Raw genomic sequence first — 17719 nt, 5'->3', positions numbered from 1 at the left:
TTCTCGGCCTAACCCAACAGTGACCAAAAAAATAAAAATAAATGAAAGCAAAGAAAGATTGATGAAAACTTGGTTGTTTGTTGTTAACGGTTGTTATTTGTTGCAATTTTTCGTATATGAAAGAAGAAAAACAAAAAAGAAAGAACAATGGAAAAGCCTATGTGCAGAGATTAGAGAGAGAATGCAAAGAGGTGTGAGAATAACGGAGAGGGGAAAAGGAGGAATAACTTTTTAGCAATGAGAATAGTTCAGATTTCTGGGCTTTGTTTGATCTGATTTTATGGTAACAAAAAGTGTTATTTTAATACATTCTTTAATTACAACAAACTTCTTGATATTAAAATAAAACACTTATTAAATATTTAGTTTTCATTAAAAAGAAGAAAAATGGGGAAAAGGAGATGAACCGAAAACTGACTCTGAAAGTTTCTCCAACCGTCGACCGTTTTGCACGTGCTTCCAACCGTAAACCTGACTGATCCAGCTTCCCGCACGTGTCTGATACAGCTTTGCGCTCACGAACCAGCTCTCCTTTCTTTCTCGCGTTCTCTAGAACCCTGAGTTAGAAGAATTGGGAGAAAAATCCCCCTTTGCTTCGAGCTTCCTCGCATTAAATGAAACACAAGTTAGAAGACCCCTTCAGCTTGGCAAATCTTAGCAGCATGAAACGCTGCGTTTCACTTAATCTGCACAGAGGGCTTCAAATTAACTCCAACAGCGCTGGCCCAATTCACTTCANCCCATTCAGCATCAGCAGATTCTTCCAAAAGCGTAGCTTAATTGGTTTTCAGCACANCATCATCGCTCAACTCAATTTATTCTTGTTTCAGCCCAAATACACAAAAGTGCGTTTCTTTCCATTTCAGCGCTGACCCAATTCATGTTTCTTCATCCTCTGCCAGCAAGATTAAAACATTGGGCTTTTTGACATAGCTGACACAACAGCAACTTCAAGAATCAGCCATATCTAACCCATTATATTTCTTCAGCCCTTAATCTGAATAAAAGAAAGAATTTAAGAGTTTAATCAGTAAAGAAAAATCCTAATATTCAAAAAAACAAATTTCTACATTTAAAGAAAAGAGCAAAAACATTTATTTATTTAAAAACATATTTTATTTAACCAAAAAAAATTAACACTAATTTTACAAAAACCTATTTTAATCCTAATTACTCTAAACTATTTTAATTCTAGAAAATTAAAAGCTAAACTATGCTAAAAGAAGAATATTAACACACAAAATTGAGGAAAAAATAGAGAGTTAACACATAGCAACTGTTAATTGTTGATGAAGGTTCTCTTTCTTAATTCAGCCAAACACTTTGGGAATTATTTTACATTCATAAATACACACAGCGCCACAGATTGACCAAACACTTGAGACATTGCACCCAAGATTCCTTGATAGCATGTGTGCTTTGCCTGAAAATAATATATAAAGGATTAGTTAACAAATAGTCATATACAACAAAACAACTACAAAATACTAAGATGGAAAACATATAACTATCTGCTACATGCGTAGATGTCAAAATATATCTACCTAATTCTTAAATATTTTACAGACTAGTTATAAATGAGAGAAATAATAGTAATCAACTACATAGGATAAAACTAACTTTAACACAAACGAGAAAATCAACTACATTGCTTTTAAAGTGGAAATATAAAAGAAAATGGAGGAATATTAAGGGGCAGCATAAATAAGGACTCAATATGTATGTGCTATTATTTGAAATATTTTAATCAATAGAAAGAACGATACTGCATCACTACACAGTACAGGTATACACAGTTATTTACTGTATATGAATCAGAATGAAATCAGCATAAAAATCAGAATTATACAAAAATTGGAATTGAGAAAACATAGATTGAACAATATGTACATAACAGAATTAGGAAAAACACAAAACACTAAAACTACAAAACTAAAAGAAAAGGAAAGTTGTTTAGATTGGCCACAAGTCAAAATTTATTTTCTTTATTTTTATAAAAAACAACATATGTTCTACTTTACTATTTATTATAGTACCTAAGATTATTCTACCTACTAGAAAATATTTAAAACTATGAAAAAGAAAAGACAGGAAAGATTATCAGTCTGTTTCTCATGCACTCAATCACTCCTTGCAGCAACTCCCTGGCTGCACCAATCCGTTTCTGCCCAGGAATTAGTTGGATCAACGCTGCTCTCTCGGGTGCCAGGTTTTGCTTCTCATTTTTCCAAGAGAACTGCTGCAGTAGCTATAAAACCAGATTCACTTTGAAATTTCCAGAAAATTGTGTTAGATCAAAGTTTAGTCCTTACTCTATAAAGTTCTCATATTACACAGTTTCTATCTCAAAATCAATAGTAACATAGGAATCATCAGCAGAACCAAAGGGCATTTCAAATCTATTATCATTCAAAATTTCAACAAGGCAATCGTCCATATTTGAGTTAAAAATAGTAGCATTCAAATCCACAGGTTCAATAGTTAAAATTGAATCAAGAACTTTAGTATGATCATTCAACACTGTACCAGTTTCAGTCATAAACTCTATAGAATCAATGTGCAACAAATCAAAGGCATTTACATGCATAAGCACATCAGGTAAAACGACTGGAGTCTTTTGTTCAGCTACATCATCAAGGCTATCATACAATATGCTATTAAGATCAATGCATGTATCTGAAACAGCAATTGGTATGTTAATATGTTCAATTTGAAATGCTGAATCAAGAATATCAGAATGCACAGGCATGACAGCAACAATATTCGTGGCATGTTCTATGGGTTCAGTTTTCAGCAGACTAAAAGCATTGACATCTATGTGAACCTCAAAGGAATCAATAGGAATGTTAAGTTCAGAGTATACCTGAATTGTTTGCTCACCAAATACTTTATCAGGATCATTTCCAGCCATTTTGCTCAGCAGCTTCCTTGCTTCTGTTGGTGTCTTGTCTAGGAGAGTGCATCAACCAACACGTTGTCTTTGTAAAGCAGGCCCTCATAAAAGTAAACCAGAAGCCTGGGCTTGAAATCTGGTGGTTGGGACAGGTTGTGCAAAGCCTGTTGAATCTCTCCCAGCACTCAGCTAAACTTTCACTTTCCTCTTGGAACTGTTCAATAGCCATGATTTCCCTTCTGATTTTGGTTGCTGGGAAAAACTTATTGAGGAATCTCTGCTGCATCTCCTGCCAATTCCCAAAAGGTTGGTGCTGGTAGATAAACCGGTCTCTGGCTGCATCATGCAGGGTACTTGAATGCAGGGAGGCTGGAAGGCTGTCTCTTGATTATTCCACTCCTTCATATACATCACTCTTGGCCAGATCATGATGGCTAATCCAAAGTTACAGCACAGAATTTGTCTATAGACCAAGGACAGCAATAACAACTATCCTGCACTAGTCATCCACTTAAGCAGAGGTTATGCCAGAAGAGAACACAAGAAACAAAACTGAAGCAACAACCTATATTTTTAGATTTTTACAAAATAACAGAGAATGCCTAAACAGAAAAAAAATGAATGCAAGAATTACCATGACAAGAATCACTACTCATGGGTGCTGGAATTTCAGAAACAGAAACCTAAACACACAAAATGCAACAAGAAAAATCGCGCCATTTGTTGAAAGACTTTTTGGTCGCACAAAAAGTCAACAAATCTTAATCCTCACTAATGTAGTATAGGGCTGACTAGGGATCAATCCTAGGACTTGACAAAATCAAGTTTAGAAATTATAGAGTTGTGATCTATTTATTTAAAAATAAATCTAAAACTAGGTGGGAAAAAACATATAAAATGAAATCTAATATGAACAAAACTAATACTGAATATATCTAAATCTAAATGAATGCAAGATAATGTGCTGAAAACAGAAACTATGTAAAGAATAGGGAGGGATGCACTGATAAGGAAGAAATTTAATGAATGATGCATAAATGAGTAAATGAATAGATAGGAAGATAATGCATGACTTATATCCTAAAATGATATACTAATGTAAGTAAAGAACCCAGACATAACAGAATCTAAAATCTACCGCTACCTATTCAAAAACAAGTTATAGAAAGAAACTTTAATTGGATACTCATCTAAATGTAAGAGAAAAACATAGAACCTATAATGAACCAAAATTGCCACGGTAAATGATCAAAGTAAAAAAAATATGGAATTTTAAAAGCAACCAAAGAAAACAGAATTTAAATCTAATCCAAATCACATATCAGAAAAGAAGTGGTCAAACACATATTTGCTATTGAATTTAAACTTGAAATCTTAAAGCAACCTATGTCTCAAGAAGACATCTTGAACCGTCAGGCCCTCTTTGGGATCTTGTAGCATCAAATCAAGACACTATTGATTTGCATAGTCTTCTTTAAATTAAGTCAAATTTAATTACAAAATATGCATTTACCAAAACTCTAACACAGAATCAAAACCTAACATCTAATATGTACAATCAATGAAAACAAACTTACTAAACAGAAATGAATGAAACAGACTAAAAGAAATGAAACAGAATAAGAAGCAATAAAAGAAAATCAGAAACAAGAAACTGAATCATAAAAGTAATTTGGAATCGAAATCAAAAGAGCAGAAAATGTAAATGGAATTAATGAACAAGTAAAGCTGTAAACTGCATCAAATTTAAACTTCTCATTTCAAGAATATAAAATTGGAAATACAAGGTACCAGAGTTACTCAGAATCTCACTGCCTGTCACCCAATGGAAATCTCCAAGAACTCGAAGAAATCAAAGCTTAGCTTCTACCCTACGAAAGCTGGAAATTCTAAAACTAATGCGAAAGAATTGGAACTGAGAGTCTAGAGCACACTGCCTATCACCCAGTGCACTTGTGTTCATACATTTTACAAAACTCTTCCTTTTATAGAAAAAAAAAAACAAAAGAAGAAAAATGGGGAAAAGGAGATGAACCGAAAACTGACTCTGAAAGCTTCTCCCACCGTCGACCGTTTTGCACGTGCTTCCAACCGTAAATCTGACTGATCCAACTTCCCGCACGTGTGTCTGACACAGCTTTGCGCTCTTGAGAAACTGACACGAACCAACTCTCCTTTCTTTCTCGCGTTCTCTAGAACCCTAGCTGCTGAGTTAGAAGAATTGGGAGAAAAATCCCCATTTGCTTTGAGCTTCCTTGCACTAAATAAAACACAAATTAGAAGACCCCTTCAGCTTGGCAAATCTTAGCAGCATGAAACGCTGCGTTTCACTTAATCTGCACCGAGGGCTTCAAATTAAATCCAACAGCGCTGGCCCAATTCACTTCAGCCCATTCAGCATCAGCATATTCTTCCAAAGAGAAATGTTACTTTGACACGCTCAGAGAAAATAACATTCATTTGACACGCAGTGGGACCCACTTCTTGTGAATGTCAGAAAGGGTATATTTGTCATTTGAGTATGTGGAATGCTGTGGTGATATGTGAGACAATAAATGAAACGGTGCGTATGAGTGTATTAGGATCCTGTCTCTAATTTGAATTTTTGAAAGGTCGACCATCTCATTTTGGAAGAGGCAATTTTTGCGCTAGGGTTAGAGTTGAGAGAGAAGGCGAGAAAGAAAAAACAAGAAGGAGAACTCCTTGGCTGCCACCGGAGGCTGGACGTGATCGAAAAAGTTCATACCGACGAAGTTGAAGTCCAAGGCGAAGTTCATATCGGACGTGATTGGTGTGGAGCGCGGAAGGTTTGTCCCGTTTCTATTTTCTCCCCTTTGTACTGTTTGAAGAATATAAAGTATGAGCTTCTTCCTTTCTTCTTTTGTCATCAGTCTATCTTTCCTTTTATTTTTGGTTTATTTTGGAAAACACTGGACTAAAGGAAGAAAGGTCGTGAGGGAGAGAGTTGCGGTAGGTGTGATACTCCAAAATATTATAATAGATATTTCTCTTCTTTGCATTACTAATAGTAAACATTTCTTCTTTGCATTACCAATTGTTGTTGCTGCCAGAACTCATGAAGTTTTAGCATTCAACCTGATACATGATGATTCATTAGCTTCATTGAGTGTTGGTTCTGCTGTCACTATTGTTCCTCACGTTTTCCCTTTTGAGGAGAGGTAACTGATTCCATGACCATTAAGAAGAGTGATAAATGTTTTATCTAATTATCCTATTCTGTTCTTTATGTGTTATGACATTTTAGTTGTTGCACTGTATTGATTCTTTTGAAGGATAAGTTATAAGTGAAGAGCAAGATGATTTGTGTTGTAGCCAAAATGAATCGATTTATGAAATTTTATCATGTCAGCAGAAATTATAAGTCACATAAAAAGATGATCTTAATTTGGTTGTCAAGTCACCGAGCTTGTATAGACTAAATTAACATTTCTAGGTACATTCATATATTATTTTTTGTTTCTTCTTGTGTTGGCTGTTCAAAGAAATATCTTTAAATAGAGTACACTGTAGAAATTACTGATATTATCACTTTCTCTTTCAAACTATCTTAAATTTGATATGCTCATGAAAATCATTTTTAAATAATACTCATTTATACTATGAAGTAANGAACATTGTATTACATGAGTGGTTGTATTTATGTATGAATTATACACTATATGTATGAATTATATACCATATGATAAACATTGGAAAGACATAAGTAAAGAAAATAAATAGGAATACCTATTGTTAATGACAGTATTGATTAATATGATGGAGTTGGATTTTTTTTAAGAAACGAACTGCCAGTCAGACACCATCGAAGCTCATGATATAGTGGTCTCAATTAAACATAGGCATATTTGGCTTGTGTATTTGTGCTTATATATAATGATATTTGTACTATCTTTTAAACCAATGCCTTTTTATCTTCACTTTTGCAGTTACTTTTATTTGAGTTCCATTTTCTAAGCGGTTAATTTCTACTAATTTCTACCCAATTTTATTGTGTACATATCAATATTAGTATGTGCTTTTGTGCATAGTAATCAACAATTTCATATATTGATTACTGTAAATTATTTAAGGATTTAATTAATATTATTTAGTCTCCTAATTATTGTTAATAGTGGGCTAGAAATTGCCCAGGAATATGGTTTTATTTTCATGGTTCTACTATCTTCTTATTTCTTAAAATTAGACAAAATGGTTTTTTTATTAAGCATTCTCTTTTACCTCTATTCTTATGGATGTAACTTGTGACTTTTGTCGGAGTTTGTGTAACTTTCTCCAAACATATTAAATGTTCTCATGCTTCCTTTTGCCTTATATGATTTGATGATGGTTTAATTATTATATTCATTTCATATCATGATAAGTAATAAATATAAGTAGATAATGGCGGTTTGTTTGGTCTCTTATTCCGTGGTTTTGTAGGCAGAGACAGTCCACAGAGTGTAACTTATAGGTTTGGCACACTTTTGCTTGACTTGTCAGTGGAAATCATATTCCTGCAACCCATGTAAGTTTGTTTACTTGATTCAAAGTTATTGAAACCATATTTACTGTGGCTTGTCCTATAGTGTTGTCTATCTTCTTAATTGAGGTTTCTTTTGATAATTTTTTTGTTATGGTTTTAATCTTGGGGTACTTAGGATATAAAAGCTCTTACCCTTTAGTTTTGGTTTGAACTGTAACTTTTTTATTTTACAGACATGCAGTTAAAGCATAAAGATACTTGCAAGAGTGATTATGGAAAAACAGGTTTGAATGCACATGATGATTTTTGTAGTGTTCAAATATGATTTGTTGAATTGGTTTGTTTGAGTTGTTGAATTGTTTACTTTTATGCATAGGTTTATGCACGACATTCTTGCAGGACAAAATACTTGGCACATGTGAACACCTTATTAACAGATGTGTAAAAGACATTCATTCAAACCACTCCTTTTGCATGGCTATTGTCCATTGACACGAATATCAAAATGTGTAGGAAGCTAGTTTTACAATTGTGTAATACATGGTTAGAGAGGAGGGGTGGGTTTGAAGTTAGGTCTATCTTTATTCCATTCACCAAATTAGATGTTTGCTTAGGTTTAGGGGTTAGGGTTAATGGAGAGATGTTTAAGTTGTTCAAAGAGGAAGTTGATTGTCATACTAGGAGACTCTTTGACACAAATGATGTAAGTGTAGACAATGTTTATGAACAACTTCAAAACTATATAAAAGGGGGTGAAGTGGCTGATGTTTGTAGGTTATATTTATTGTTAGGCTTGAGTGAGTTTTTGTTTTCAAATAGAGGTGGAAAAGTTCATTTAGGTTTATTTGAATTATTAGATGATTTATCATGTATTGGAAAGTATAATTGGGGGGGTGTTATTTATGAGTATTTGGTTTGTAGTTTGTGTGATGCTGCATTGTGTGTAGGGAACACACAAAAAAGATCACACTGTCATGTGGATGGTTGTATATTTGCATTACAGGTACGTTTTGATGTTAGTTACAAAATATATTGTAATAATTTATAATTTTTATTTATTTGAAATTGAATTTTCTATGTAACAGATCTGGGCAATGGAACATGTGCTATTTGGTCAAAATAAGTTGGCTAAAACAAGAACTTGTATACCTAGAATCCTTCATTGGATGCATGTTAGAGTTGGTGAAGCAGAAGTTGAAAAAGCCTTTTCCTCTAATGAAGTGAGATTAAAATTACCTTGTATTAAGTACTTGTAATGTAATTTGTATTCAATTTAATATGATTTGCGTGGTTAATTTGTTTTGTGTAGGTGATTACTGAGGTATATGTAAGCAAAGAAGAGATGTACATTGAAATAGTTAAAGAAGCTATAGATGGTGATAATAATATTAGAGTGAAGGACAACTTGCATAGGCGATCGATTGCTGATATTGTGGCTGAAAATGAAGCTCTGCGTACTATTATTGTTGACCAAGAGGTCTCAATTGCCAAGCTTGAGAAAGAGGTAGAGAAGCTACAAATGATTCGTGCAAAGAAGAGGCAACCAAAGGTTTATGATGACAGAACTCCAATTAAGAACTCAAATTCTAAGGGAGATTATAAGTTAGATGAAGAATTTCGGGGCACAATTTTACATAAAGATAATGAGATAGTACTTTACAGTGGTTGGAAGTCAAACTCAGAAAAAGGTGATGATGTTGGGAATATTGACATTGAAAAAGATGGTGATGATTTAGTTCATGAAGAAATTGTTATTAAAAACTCTGACATGTACACACGTTTAAAGGCTCAACCTAGGAAGCGTGTGAAAAGCGTTTCTTTGAAAACCCCTTGGACAAAATTAGATAGGAAAAAACGTAGGTGCATTGAATAGATCATGTTTGGCATAACCTAGACCGATATTTGTCAAGGTGAGTTTACTTACTTTTGAGAAAAGATAATGCTAACTCATTTTGTTGATTTCTTAAATAATCACAAAATTTCAGATTAGACATGGACCTATTGGACAACATGCAGCCAAGGGTAGAGGCAGAAAACACGATGCATGAGTTCACAACTCTATCTCACAATACTGGTGTAAGCAAATTGCAATTACCTCTTTTGGAATACATGTTGCAGGCCTTTCACATAAGACAGAATTAGAGAAAGTAAAAGATTGTAAAATTGAAATTGTAATGAATGAGTGAAATGTTACATGTTTAATCCATGAATACTATTGATGTTTTTGATATTGCAGTATTTCCTACTTTTTCTGATGTTCCTAAACTTCAGTTGTAATCTTGAATTTCTATTTGTTCCTTCTTTAAATAACTTGATATTTTCTTTGCGCAACAATTATATGACGAGCTAACTTCGATAGAACGTTTTAAACAAGATTATGAGAACAATATTAAGGAAATGGAATCCTTAAATCTTCCTTTGTACGGTTAGAAGCTTCCCAATATAGTTTTCCCTAAAATGTCTGACTTTCTTTTCCATTGATGATTTTAGTTTTGTTCAAGTGCTTAGCCAAGAATAACTTTAATTTTTACTAAGAACATTGTTAATTGTTGGTCTTGTTGAGAGTTGTCATTTTAGATTATCAATCTAACAAATGATCTGCAAATCAATCTTCTCCAGTATTTGTCTTATTTTTGACAGGTCGTTTTCTTTGAAATTGTAGGGGACAGTATCACAGCTTTTCAGATTGAAATAAAGCATCAGAGAAAGTTTGTGAGGAGCTTGAAAAGGAAATCTCTTTGGTCCAGAACATTGGAAGAGGTATATGATATTGTGGTCTTCTTCAGTCTAGCCTGGACTATGGTGGGTTATGTCAAGAGTTTCAGACTGACCTTTCAAAAGCAACATTTTGTCCCGGGTAAGTTTGACAAAATATTTCAAACTTTCTGGATTGTATTTGTTGGTTATTGCATCTTTAAGAATTGACTTTGTAAACTGACACCTAGTCCTGAGATCTCATCCATGCTTTCTGCTTCTTTGGATTGCGATTCTCATTTTGCACAGGATGCCACCCATCAGACTAACTCTCAGGATGTGGTATCTATGCAAGATGATTCTTCCAAGACACTCTCTGAGGAGCTTGTGGATATTGAATCTGAGTTGAAGTTTTTTCAGATGCCTTATCTTGAAGGGAGCTGGGACGATAGTTCATTGGACTCCTTTCTATCTTGCGATACAACCCAGGATGGTGGAAACCTGATGAACCTTTGGAGCTTTGATGACAATCCTTCCATGGCTGGCGGAGTTTTCTGAGCAGCCTTTTGTTGGCCTCCTCCCTGTGTATTTAAATAAGCTGCACATCATTTTTCATTTTCCTTCGGAGTTCATTAATTTTGTTTGTGTTTTTGTTGCATTTATTCCTCCCAAGTACACATCCCTGCTTGTGCTTGACAAAAATATGATATTATTTCCATTTTTCTTGCTCTCTGGAATGATTGTGATCTCTATTGCGGATAGATTTGAAAACAATTAACTCGCTCAGCACGAGTGAAGTTTATTAATCTCTTGCTTTTAAATTTTGGGACTCTATATAGCTATTTAGGCTTTCTTTTACCCTGTCAAAGTCCATAGTTTTAGCTTCAGGGAATCTCGATTGATGTTGCAGGGCGATTATAATATGATCTGTGAAACAACAGTCTTGGCTTCTGATATTTTTGAACTCGGTTGTTTTTCCATGGTTATCCTCTTGTGAGAAAATTTGAAGGATGAAAAAGAGCACTATGATGAGCAAGATGCAGAAAATTATAAATATTTGATTTGAGTAATTTTATTAGTTTGGTATGTAAGAGATGGAGAAGTTTACCGAACCAAAGTTTTTCAATTCCATTGCGTAGAAGTCCAAAATGTCGGGAACGTTGATGTTACGATTGTTGTATATGATGTATGATGTAGAAATATGGTGTTATTTAAACAATCGTCTTCTATGTCAAAAGCAGCAACATGATGTCGTATGTTCTGAATAAATTGTAGATGAAATTTAGAGAATATAATGACAAAATAAAAAGTTATCTTTTTAACACTATGAAATAATATTTGTGTAATATTAATTTTATAAACTACTTTCAGCAATCATAATAATAAATATAAGTATTGTCAATAGTATTTTAGAAATAAAGGATGTATTTGAAAAATAACATACTTTTTTATGTAATTTATAACTTTATGATAATATTATTTTTATTTTTAAAACAAATCAATAATTGAATATTATAATACTCATAGGTACTTAGTATTTCTTAGCATTAATATACCATTTTCTTAATTGATTCTTTATCCAATTTTCAATTGTTCTATTACTACAATGTAAGACAACCTAATCTGGCCAACAAAAATAGTAACCAGCGTAACAAAAATTATCATCTAATAATAATAATAATAATTATTTATTAATAATTTGTTTTAAAAAATAATGAAGACCATTTAAGTTACAATAATATAGCATATAAGTTACAGTAATAAAAGGTCAATTAATGTAACTTGTTTTTAGGATACCGATTACATGGAACCTTAACATAGACAAGAATAAATTGGTGAAAATGATTAGTGAAGTAATTGTTTATACTATGAACTTTATGTGGTTGGTCATTTTGTACACTAAGAAAATAGGTTCATTGAATATAAAGCCGACAATACCAAAGTTGTTTTAAAAATTATATAAATATAACATTTGTTACTATATGGTTAAATATGACATTCATTTTCATGACATCTTTCATGTGAGTTCACCAAAAAAAGGTCATTACATACATGTCAACAAAGTTAAACTTCATTGTCAAATTTTTTAATACAAAACCATTGTCTTCTTACGGAAAAACATTCTCGATGTTAGTTGTGGACGATTGCGTGTTTTGCATGTCATTGTGTAATGATGCAAGTAGTGACATGAACCCAGGGGATTGCACACTTGATACCTGCAAGACACAACATCGATTGCATGACATTTAAGCATATGTAAGACGTAGTAAATGGCAAATCAATGAAGTATGAAATTCCAATATCATATTACCGGTCCAATTGAGTTCGTTGTTGTGTAATCTGTGTTTAGTGTCCCATCAATTTCATTGCTGAATGTTGTATTCGGTCCGTCCATCATAGCATCCTTCATGAGTAGTAGGTTTGAAGTCAGTTTAAATTGCCTTAGTTTAGAAATTATAACACCGTGAAATGTTTATTGCAATTGATGAAGCTAAGATAATAACTTACAGCAATATGAATAGATGTTGGACAACTTTGTTTTGCCCATTGTTTCTTCCTTGTTACTCTTTCAGATGTGGATTTCAACCTTTTTGTCCTAGGTCGACCCTTTCGCTTCACAACTTGAGGGCTTTGGATGTCAACATTGTTTGCATTTGTGTCTACATCATGAGCTACGTTAGTATGATGCATGTGTTGTTGTTCTTTGTGAGTGGTGTTGTTGACATAAGGTGTAGGTGAAGGTGAAATTTGTAGGCCATGATGGTCCACAAATGATCTAAGGTGGTCAATCAATAATTCTGTCATGTTTGTTGACTCACACGCAATCTCAGGAATATCAGCAAAAGTCTTGCATAAGTTATCATACCGTTCAATATGTGGATCCTTTTCTTTGTTGTTGTATGTTGCTCTAATATACGTGTGTTTTCTGCGGATATTTTTACACCATCTTGTTAGTACGTACTTAGCAGGAAGCTGTGTTACTCGCTCTTGTGCCAGGACACATACACAATGTCTACAAATAATACCCCTAAACTCAAAAAGCAAACAACTGCAACTCACATTCTTTGTATCTCGTTCAAATGTAACCTTGAATACCCTCTCTTCCCTTATCTCATTATGAATGGAGTCCTCTGTCACCTTGTAATATGATGATTTATCTTCTACAACAACACCGTCAACAAAACAATTAATTTTTCCTCTAAATTCTGACCGTATTTCTGCAAACTTAGCATGTGTGTAATTCTTTTGGAATTGTCGCTCAATGAGTGATTGTGACCCACATGGAAGAGTTGTGTTTAAGGATGTGAAGTCAGCTTGGGTTTCTTTTTCTGTCTTGTGTTGTAGTGCATTGTCATATTGTTTAACAAATTCTTGAAGAGTAGTTTGTGAGTTAATATATCCATCAAAAAATGCATTNATACTCTCGCTTCTTTGAGTGGTTGACATGCCAGCCCAAAAATTGTTTCTCAGGTAACATGGAACCCACCTGCTTCGCTCTTCGTAAAGTGAACAGAGCCATTCGTTTGTTTGTAGTGAAAATATTGTTACCATCCTTTCCCAACCGTAAACAAAGTCGTCAACTGAATCAGAATTGTACACAACTTGCTTTAGTTGTCGCTTGATATCTTTGTAAGCGGCATAGCCTTGTAACTTCTTAGGTATTTTTTTCATTATATGCCACAAGCACCACCTATGATGACTGTTTGGAAACACGATTTCTATTGCTTTCTTCATTGCTTTGCATTGATCGGTAACAATTCCCTGGGGCGCTCTATTGGACATGCACCTAAGCCATGAATTAAATAGCCAAACAAATGAATCTATGTCCTCTGAGCATAACAATCCACAACCTAACAATATTGATTGACCATGGTGGTTGACGCCAACGAAAGGAGCAAACGGCATGTCATACTTATTTGTTAAGTATGTTGTCAAAAGATATGACATCACCAAAGTACTCACAAGCTGCCCTACTTCGTGCATCAGCCCAAAATACATTCAATATGCGGTTGTCGTCATCAACATCAATGTTGAAAAAGAAATCCTTATTCAATTCTCTCATGGAAGAGAAATGGTTTAAGAGTGCCTTGGCATCACCATCTTTTGATAATGCTCTTCTCTGTTTGGCGACATAATTTCTAACATCTTGTTCCACAAACTCCATGTTTTCATAACCTCCTGTAGCACAAACCAACGATCGAAAACTCTTGTTAATCCTAACTCCTGCTTCTGCATTTAAGTCTAGTGTTCTCTTCACATTCAGATTCATCCTTTTATTGCCTCGGAACAATCTTGACTTTGTTGGACTAAGATCATGAGTATGTACATCATCAAATGCCGAAATGTACCACTTGTCATCTCTTTTTGATACAATCATTCGAGCTGCACAATCATTAGCCTGTGTTGGACGTCCAATCATTTCATTTTGATTGCATGCGACAAATTTTCCAGCCCTAGAACACACCATCATGAAGTAACATAATTCGTTTTTGTTGTTCTTCCTTGAACTCCTTGTTCGAATTCCAAAGCCCTTTGATATTGCATATTGTCTATAAAATGACTTGGCTTGATTAACACTTTCAAAAACCATTCCAACTGATGGAGGGATTGAGTTAGGTTGAACATGATTTTCATTTATATCTTCTGCAACTTTGCCATGTAATTGATCAATTTCAATATCATCCAAACAAGTATTCATATTCTCCATTTCGGAGGTTTTCCTGCATTAATTGAATACAACAATAAGTAGTAGTCAGTGGAATAAATTATAGGATCCTCAACTACAATAAAGCAAACAAAATTTTATAGCTGTACAAAACCACTTGAAAACATAACCACATATGAAGGAATGAATAACCACTTACTGCAAACGTTAAATGTTATTATTGATATTTAACATTATCCAAAAACGTGTATATGTATATTCTCTTGTCCATGCTTTTCTTAAATGTATTGAATACAAGATTAATTAGAACTTAGTGGAGTACATAATGGCATACTTCATATTCAACTTATTATATTTTATATATATATATATATATATGTACATAACCAGTGTAACAAATAACCACTTACGAATGAGGAAATAACCATTTACTGTACCATTAAGTTTGAATTTCAATGTCAAATGACCAATATCGAAACCATATTGTCATAGTATAGAACTCAATAGCAACTTCAGAACATTCATTCAATATAAATGTAAACATTAAATGAACTCAACAACCATCTATGCAACACAACAACCTTCTGATGCAAGAAAAAGTTTTGTTGACTCACCTTTTTAATACCACTTCAATGGTTGTTGATAGAGATGCACCTCAATAAATGGCTTAGACTATTCCATTCATCTTCTTAAATTTTAGGGTTTACGGTGGTTGTATAAAAGATGCGTACGAAAATGAGTCTTCCCCACTTCTATTTGTAGTTGAGACTTAAAAAAGGGAAATTGGTCTTTAAAATTTTGCAGAAGCATTTAATGGTGTTGGCTTTCCATGACTTCTATCACAAGCAATCACAATTAATGCTACCTAGGGGCATTTCCGTTATTTCCATTTGAAAGTTATTATAAATTGTGATAATGTGGGATGCCCTAACATATCTGCAACGAAGGGCTTCGGGTTTTGAAGGTATGCCCAATTTTAATGATGCATTTGCTTCATCCCCAACGTTGGATATGGTTGACTAAATGATGGATTATTTTTGTCTTTGTATTCGCGTAGTTTTCCTTTCATGTTTTAATGAAGAATAATGCTTGCCAGTTCTATGTGTTCATTTTCTTAATGTTCACTTCCTCTTCATTTATTCTTTTTGTCAACAAGAACACCGAACAATGGAACCTTGGGAACAACTAGATATTGATGAAAGTGATCTTGATGGTTTCATTCGACGTTGCAATTCGAATAATAGTGTCATTCCGGGCCCTGCTGGTGTGGTTCAGGCTGCAATGCTTAACCGCCAGGTCAATGAAAACATCCCCACACAAGAATTCTTAGGTATCATAGAAAAAGTCAGTTTTGATCGTGACTTCACATCCAATGCTTGGGTATGGGCTGAAAAATTCATCGACATCCATGGTAAGTACATTAATCACTACTTGGGAATTAAAACTCATAGACGTCCAAAATTTCTGATTCAAGGAAGCTTTTTGGAGTAATGAAATCATTTGCAGGATTGTTGCTTAAATATGAGGTTGAGCATATCTCAACCCTTGATTCCTTGAAAGGAACTTTTAAGGTGTCCTTGTTGCGATGTCTTATTAAAGCTCGTGAGCATAACGGATTGGGAGACATGAAAATAACAATTCGGGTTGGTTTATGTGTATTGTTAATGTGTATAGTGAATTGTTAACTTCATTTAAGTACCAAACTGAACTGAATTTATGGAAACGGTCTCTCTTCACAGGATCCAACAGGGACTGTAAAAGCAAGTGTTCACCGCAAGGCCATTGATCATCCTGAAATAGGTCCCAACTTAAAAGTTGGAAGTGTAATAATCCTACAAGATGTAAGTATATGGTTTGTGATGATAAATAACTTATTAAATTTTTATTCCCACAAGAGTATATGAAGTTAACCAACATGGCATTTAACAGGTTGCAATTTTTGCACCAATGCGCGGAACATAATATCTTAACATAACTCTTAACAATGTTGTGAAGGTAACGTTTACAACTGTTTTCTATTGTTGTGTTCTATATTGGTTGTTGATTTTTTTGACCACTTTGAATGGTTCTCTCCATATGTGAAGGTTTTTGCAAGTGATATTGGGCGGCCCACTGATGAACTAGTTCGTCTATCAATACCCATTGTTACTAAGAAGCTTCCAAGTCGTTTCGTTGATGACATCCTTAGCATGTTGACTCCACCTGTTGGCAATGACAAACCTGAAGGCAGTAGAGCTAACAACAATAATTAAAAGTGGAAGAAACTGAGGACTTTCGTTGTTTGATGATTTGAATTATAGTTTTATCCTTGTTGTGAGTTTCATTTAGGGTTCGTTTTTAGAAGGCTTTGTTATGTAGTATTGATAGTGAACTACCAAAACCACCTTCATTAATGTGTTGTTAGATAATGTAATGTTTGTTATGTTATAAGTTTGATATGATGTTGTTGTTAATTAAAAAAAATTAACTATGTGTTGTTATGTTCCTTCCTTAATTTGTTGTTCAATTGAATCCCAATCACTACTTTTTGTTGTCCAGTAAGTGGTTATGTCCTCAACTTGATGTGGTTGGTTGTTGACTGCGTTTTGTACAATGGCAAAAATGATTAATTCAATCCCCCATGACCACATATGTCTTTATGCAGTAACTGGTTATGTCCTCAGTACTATATGGTTACGTTTTCAAGATGTTTGAACAACAATAAAATTGATTTAATTGAATCCCAATGACACTTATTGTTGTCCAGTAAGTGGTTATGTCTTCAACTTGATGTGGTTGGTTGTGGACTGTGTTTTGTACCAAAGCATAAGTGATTAATTCAATCCCCATGACCACATATGTCTTTGTGCAGTAACTGATTATGTCCTCAGTACTATGTGGTTAGGTTATATAGATGTTTTGAACAACAATAAAATTGATTTAATTCAATCCCAATGACCACTTTTTGTGGTGCAGTAAGTGGTTATGTCTTCAAGTTGATGTG

General features: G+C 33.9%; 5 protein-coding genes across 7 annotated transcripts; 3 read left to right on the top strand and 2 right to left on the bottom strand.

Moving 5' to 3' along the window:
• Positions 1-5843: 5843 nt before the first annotated feature.
• Positions 5844-9254, top strand: LOC106770272. Its single transcript, XM_022785164.1, has 7 exons — positions 5844-5863; positions 5965-6072; positions 7334-7418; positions 7618-7660; positions 7753-8379; positions 8462-8596; positions 8686-9254. The coding sequence occupies exons 5-7, from the start codon at positions 7882-7884 to the stop codon at positions 9247-9249; spliced, it is 1197 nt and encodes a 398-aa protein (XP_022640885.1). The 5' UTR covers positions 5844-5863; positions 5965-6072; positions 7334-7418; positions 7618-7660; positions 7753-7881; the 3' UTR covers positions 9250-9254.
• Positions 9255-10246: 992 nt separating this feature from the next.
• LOC106771647 (ethylene-responsive transcription factor RAP2-12-like) lies at positions 10247-10800 on the top strand. Its single transcript, XM_014657645.2, has one exon. The coding sequence runs from the start codon at positions 10338-10340 to the stop codon at positions 10626-10628; it is 291 nt and encodes a 96-aa protein (XP_014513131.1). The 5' UTR covers positions 10247-10337; the 3' UTR covers positions 10629-10800.
• Positions 10801-12178: 1378 nt separating this feature from the next.
• On the bottom strand, positions 12179-13976 carry LOC106770271 (protein FAR-RED IMPAIRED RESPONSE 1-like). The gene is made up of 3 exons (XM_014656089.1): positions 12579-13976; positions 12382-12474; positions 12179-12286 (listed from the first exon to the last, which is right to left on the bottom strand). The coding sequence occupies exons 1-3, from the start codon at positions 13974-13976 to the stop codon at positions 12179-12181; spliced, it is 1599 nt and encodes a 532-aa protein (XP_014511575.1).
• A 7-nt stretch (positions 13977-13983) lies between these two features.
• On the bottom strand, positions 13984-14778 carry LOC106770270 (protein FAR-RED IMPAIRED RESPONSE 1-like). Its single transcript, XM_014656087.1, has one exon. It carries the CDS (start codon positions 14776-14778, stop codon positions 13984-13986), a length of 795 nt encoding a protein of 264 aa, XP_014511573.1.
• Positions 14779-15528: 750 nt separating this feature from the next.
• Positions 15529-17237, top strand: LOC111242340. Of its 3 annotated transcripts, XM_022785087.1 has the most exons (5): positions 15529-16147; positions 16243-16379; positions 16476-16577; positions 16666-16731; positions 16821-17237. In XM_022785087.1, the coding sequence occupies exons 1-4, from the start codon at positions 15904-15906 to the stop codon at positions 16696-16698; spliced, it is 516 nt and encodes a 171-aa protein (XP_022640808.1). In that variant the 5' UTR covers positions 15529-15903; the 3' UTR covers positions 16699-16731; positions 16821-17237. The 3 variants fall into 3 exon arrangements, 2 of the variants coding, with proteins under 2 accessions (XP_022640808.1, XP_022640807.1); XR_002669150.1 differs by having other exon boundaries at positions 16476-16731; XM_022785086.1 differs by having other exon boundaries at positions 16476-17237.
• Positions 17238-17719: the final 482 nt, after the last annotated feature.

Source organism: Vigna radiata, chromosome 8 (genome assembly GCF_000741045.1).
Source record: "Vigna radiata var. radiata cultivar VC1973A chromosome 8, Vradiata_ver6, whole genome shotgun sequence".
NCBI lineage: Eukaryota > Viridiplantae > Streptophyta > Magnoliopsida > Fabales > Fabaceae > Vigna > Vigna radiata.
The sequence above is the reverse complement of the archived record's forward strand: the minus strand, read 5'-3'. Positions and strand labels throughout refer to the sequence as shown.

Bases quoted from the DNA above. Each gene is read 5' to 3' on its own strand.
- LOC106770272 (XM_022785164.1), top strand. From the start codon at position 7,882: ATGTGTAGGAAGCTAGTTTTACAATTGTGTAATACATGGTTAGAGAGG. The intron at 8,380-8,461 runs GTACGTTTTGAT...TCTATGTAACAG, and splicing joins GTTGTATATTTGCATTACAG to ATCTGGGCAATGGAACATGT. The intron at 8,597-8,685 runs GTGAGATTAAAA...TGTTTTGTGTAG, and splicing joins AAGCCTTTTCCTCTAATGAA to GTGATTACTGAGGTATATGT.
- LOC106771647 (XM_014657645.2), top strand. From the start codon at position 10,338: ATGCTTTCTGCTTCTTTGGATTGCGATTCTCATTTTGCACAGGATGCC.
- LOC106770270 (XM_014656087.1), bottom strand. From the start codon at position 14,778: ATGGAGAATATGAATACTTGTTTGGATGATATTGAAATTGATCAATTA.
- LOC111242340 (XM_022785086.1), top strand. From the start codon at position 15,904: ATGGAACCTTGGGAACAACTAGATATTGATGAAAGTGATCTTGATGGT. The intron at 16,148-16,242 runs GTAAGTACATTA...AATCATTTGCAG, and splicing joins AAAATTCATCGACATCCATG to GATTGTTGCTTAAATATGAG. The intron at 16,380-16,475 runs GTTGGTTTATGT...CTCTCTTCACAG, and splicing joins ACATGAAAATAACAATTCGG to GATCCAACAGGGACTGTAAA.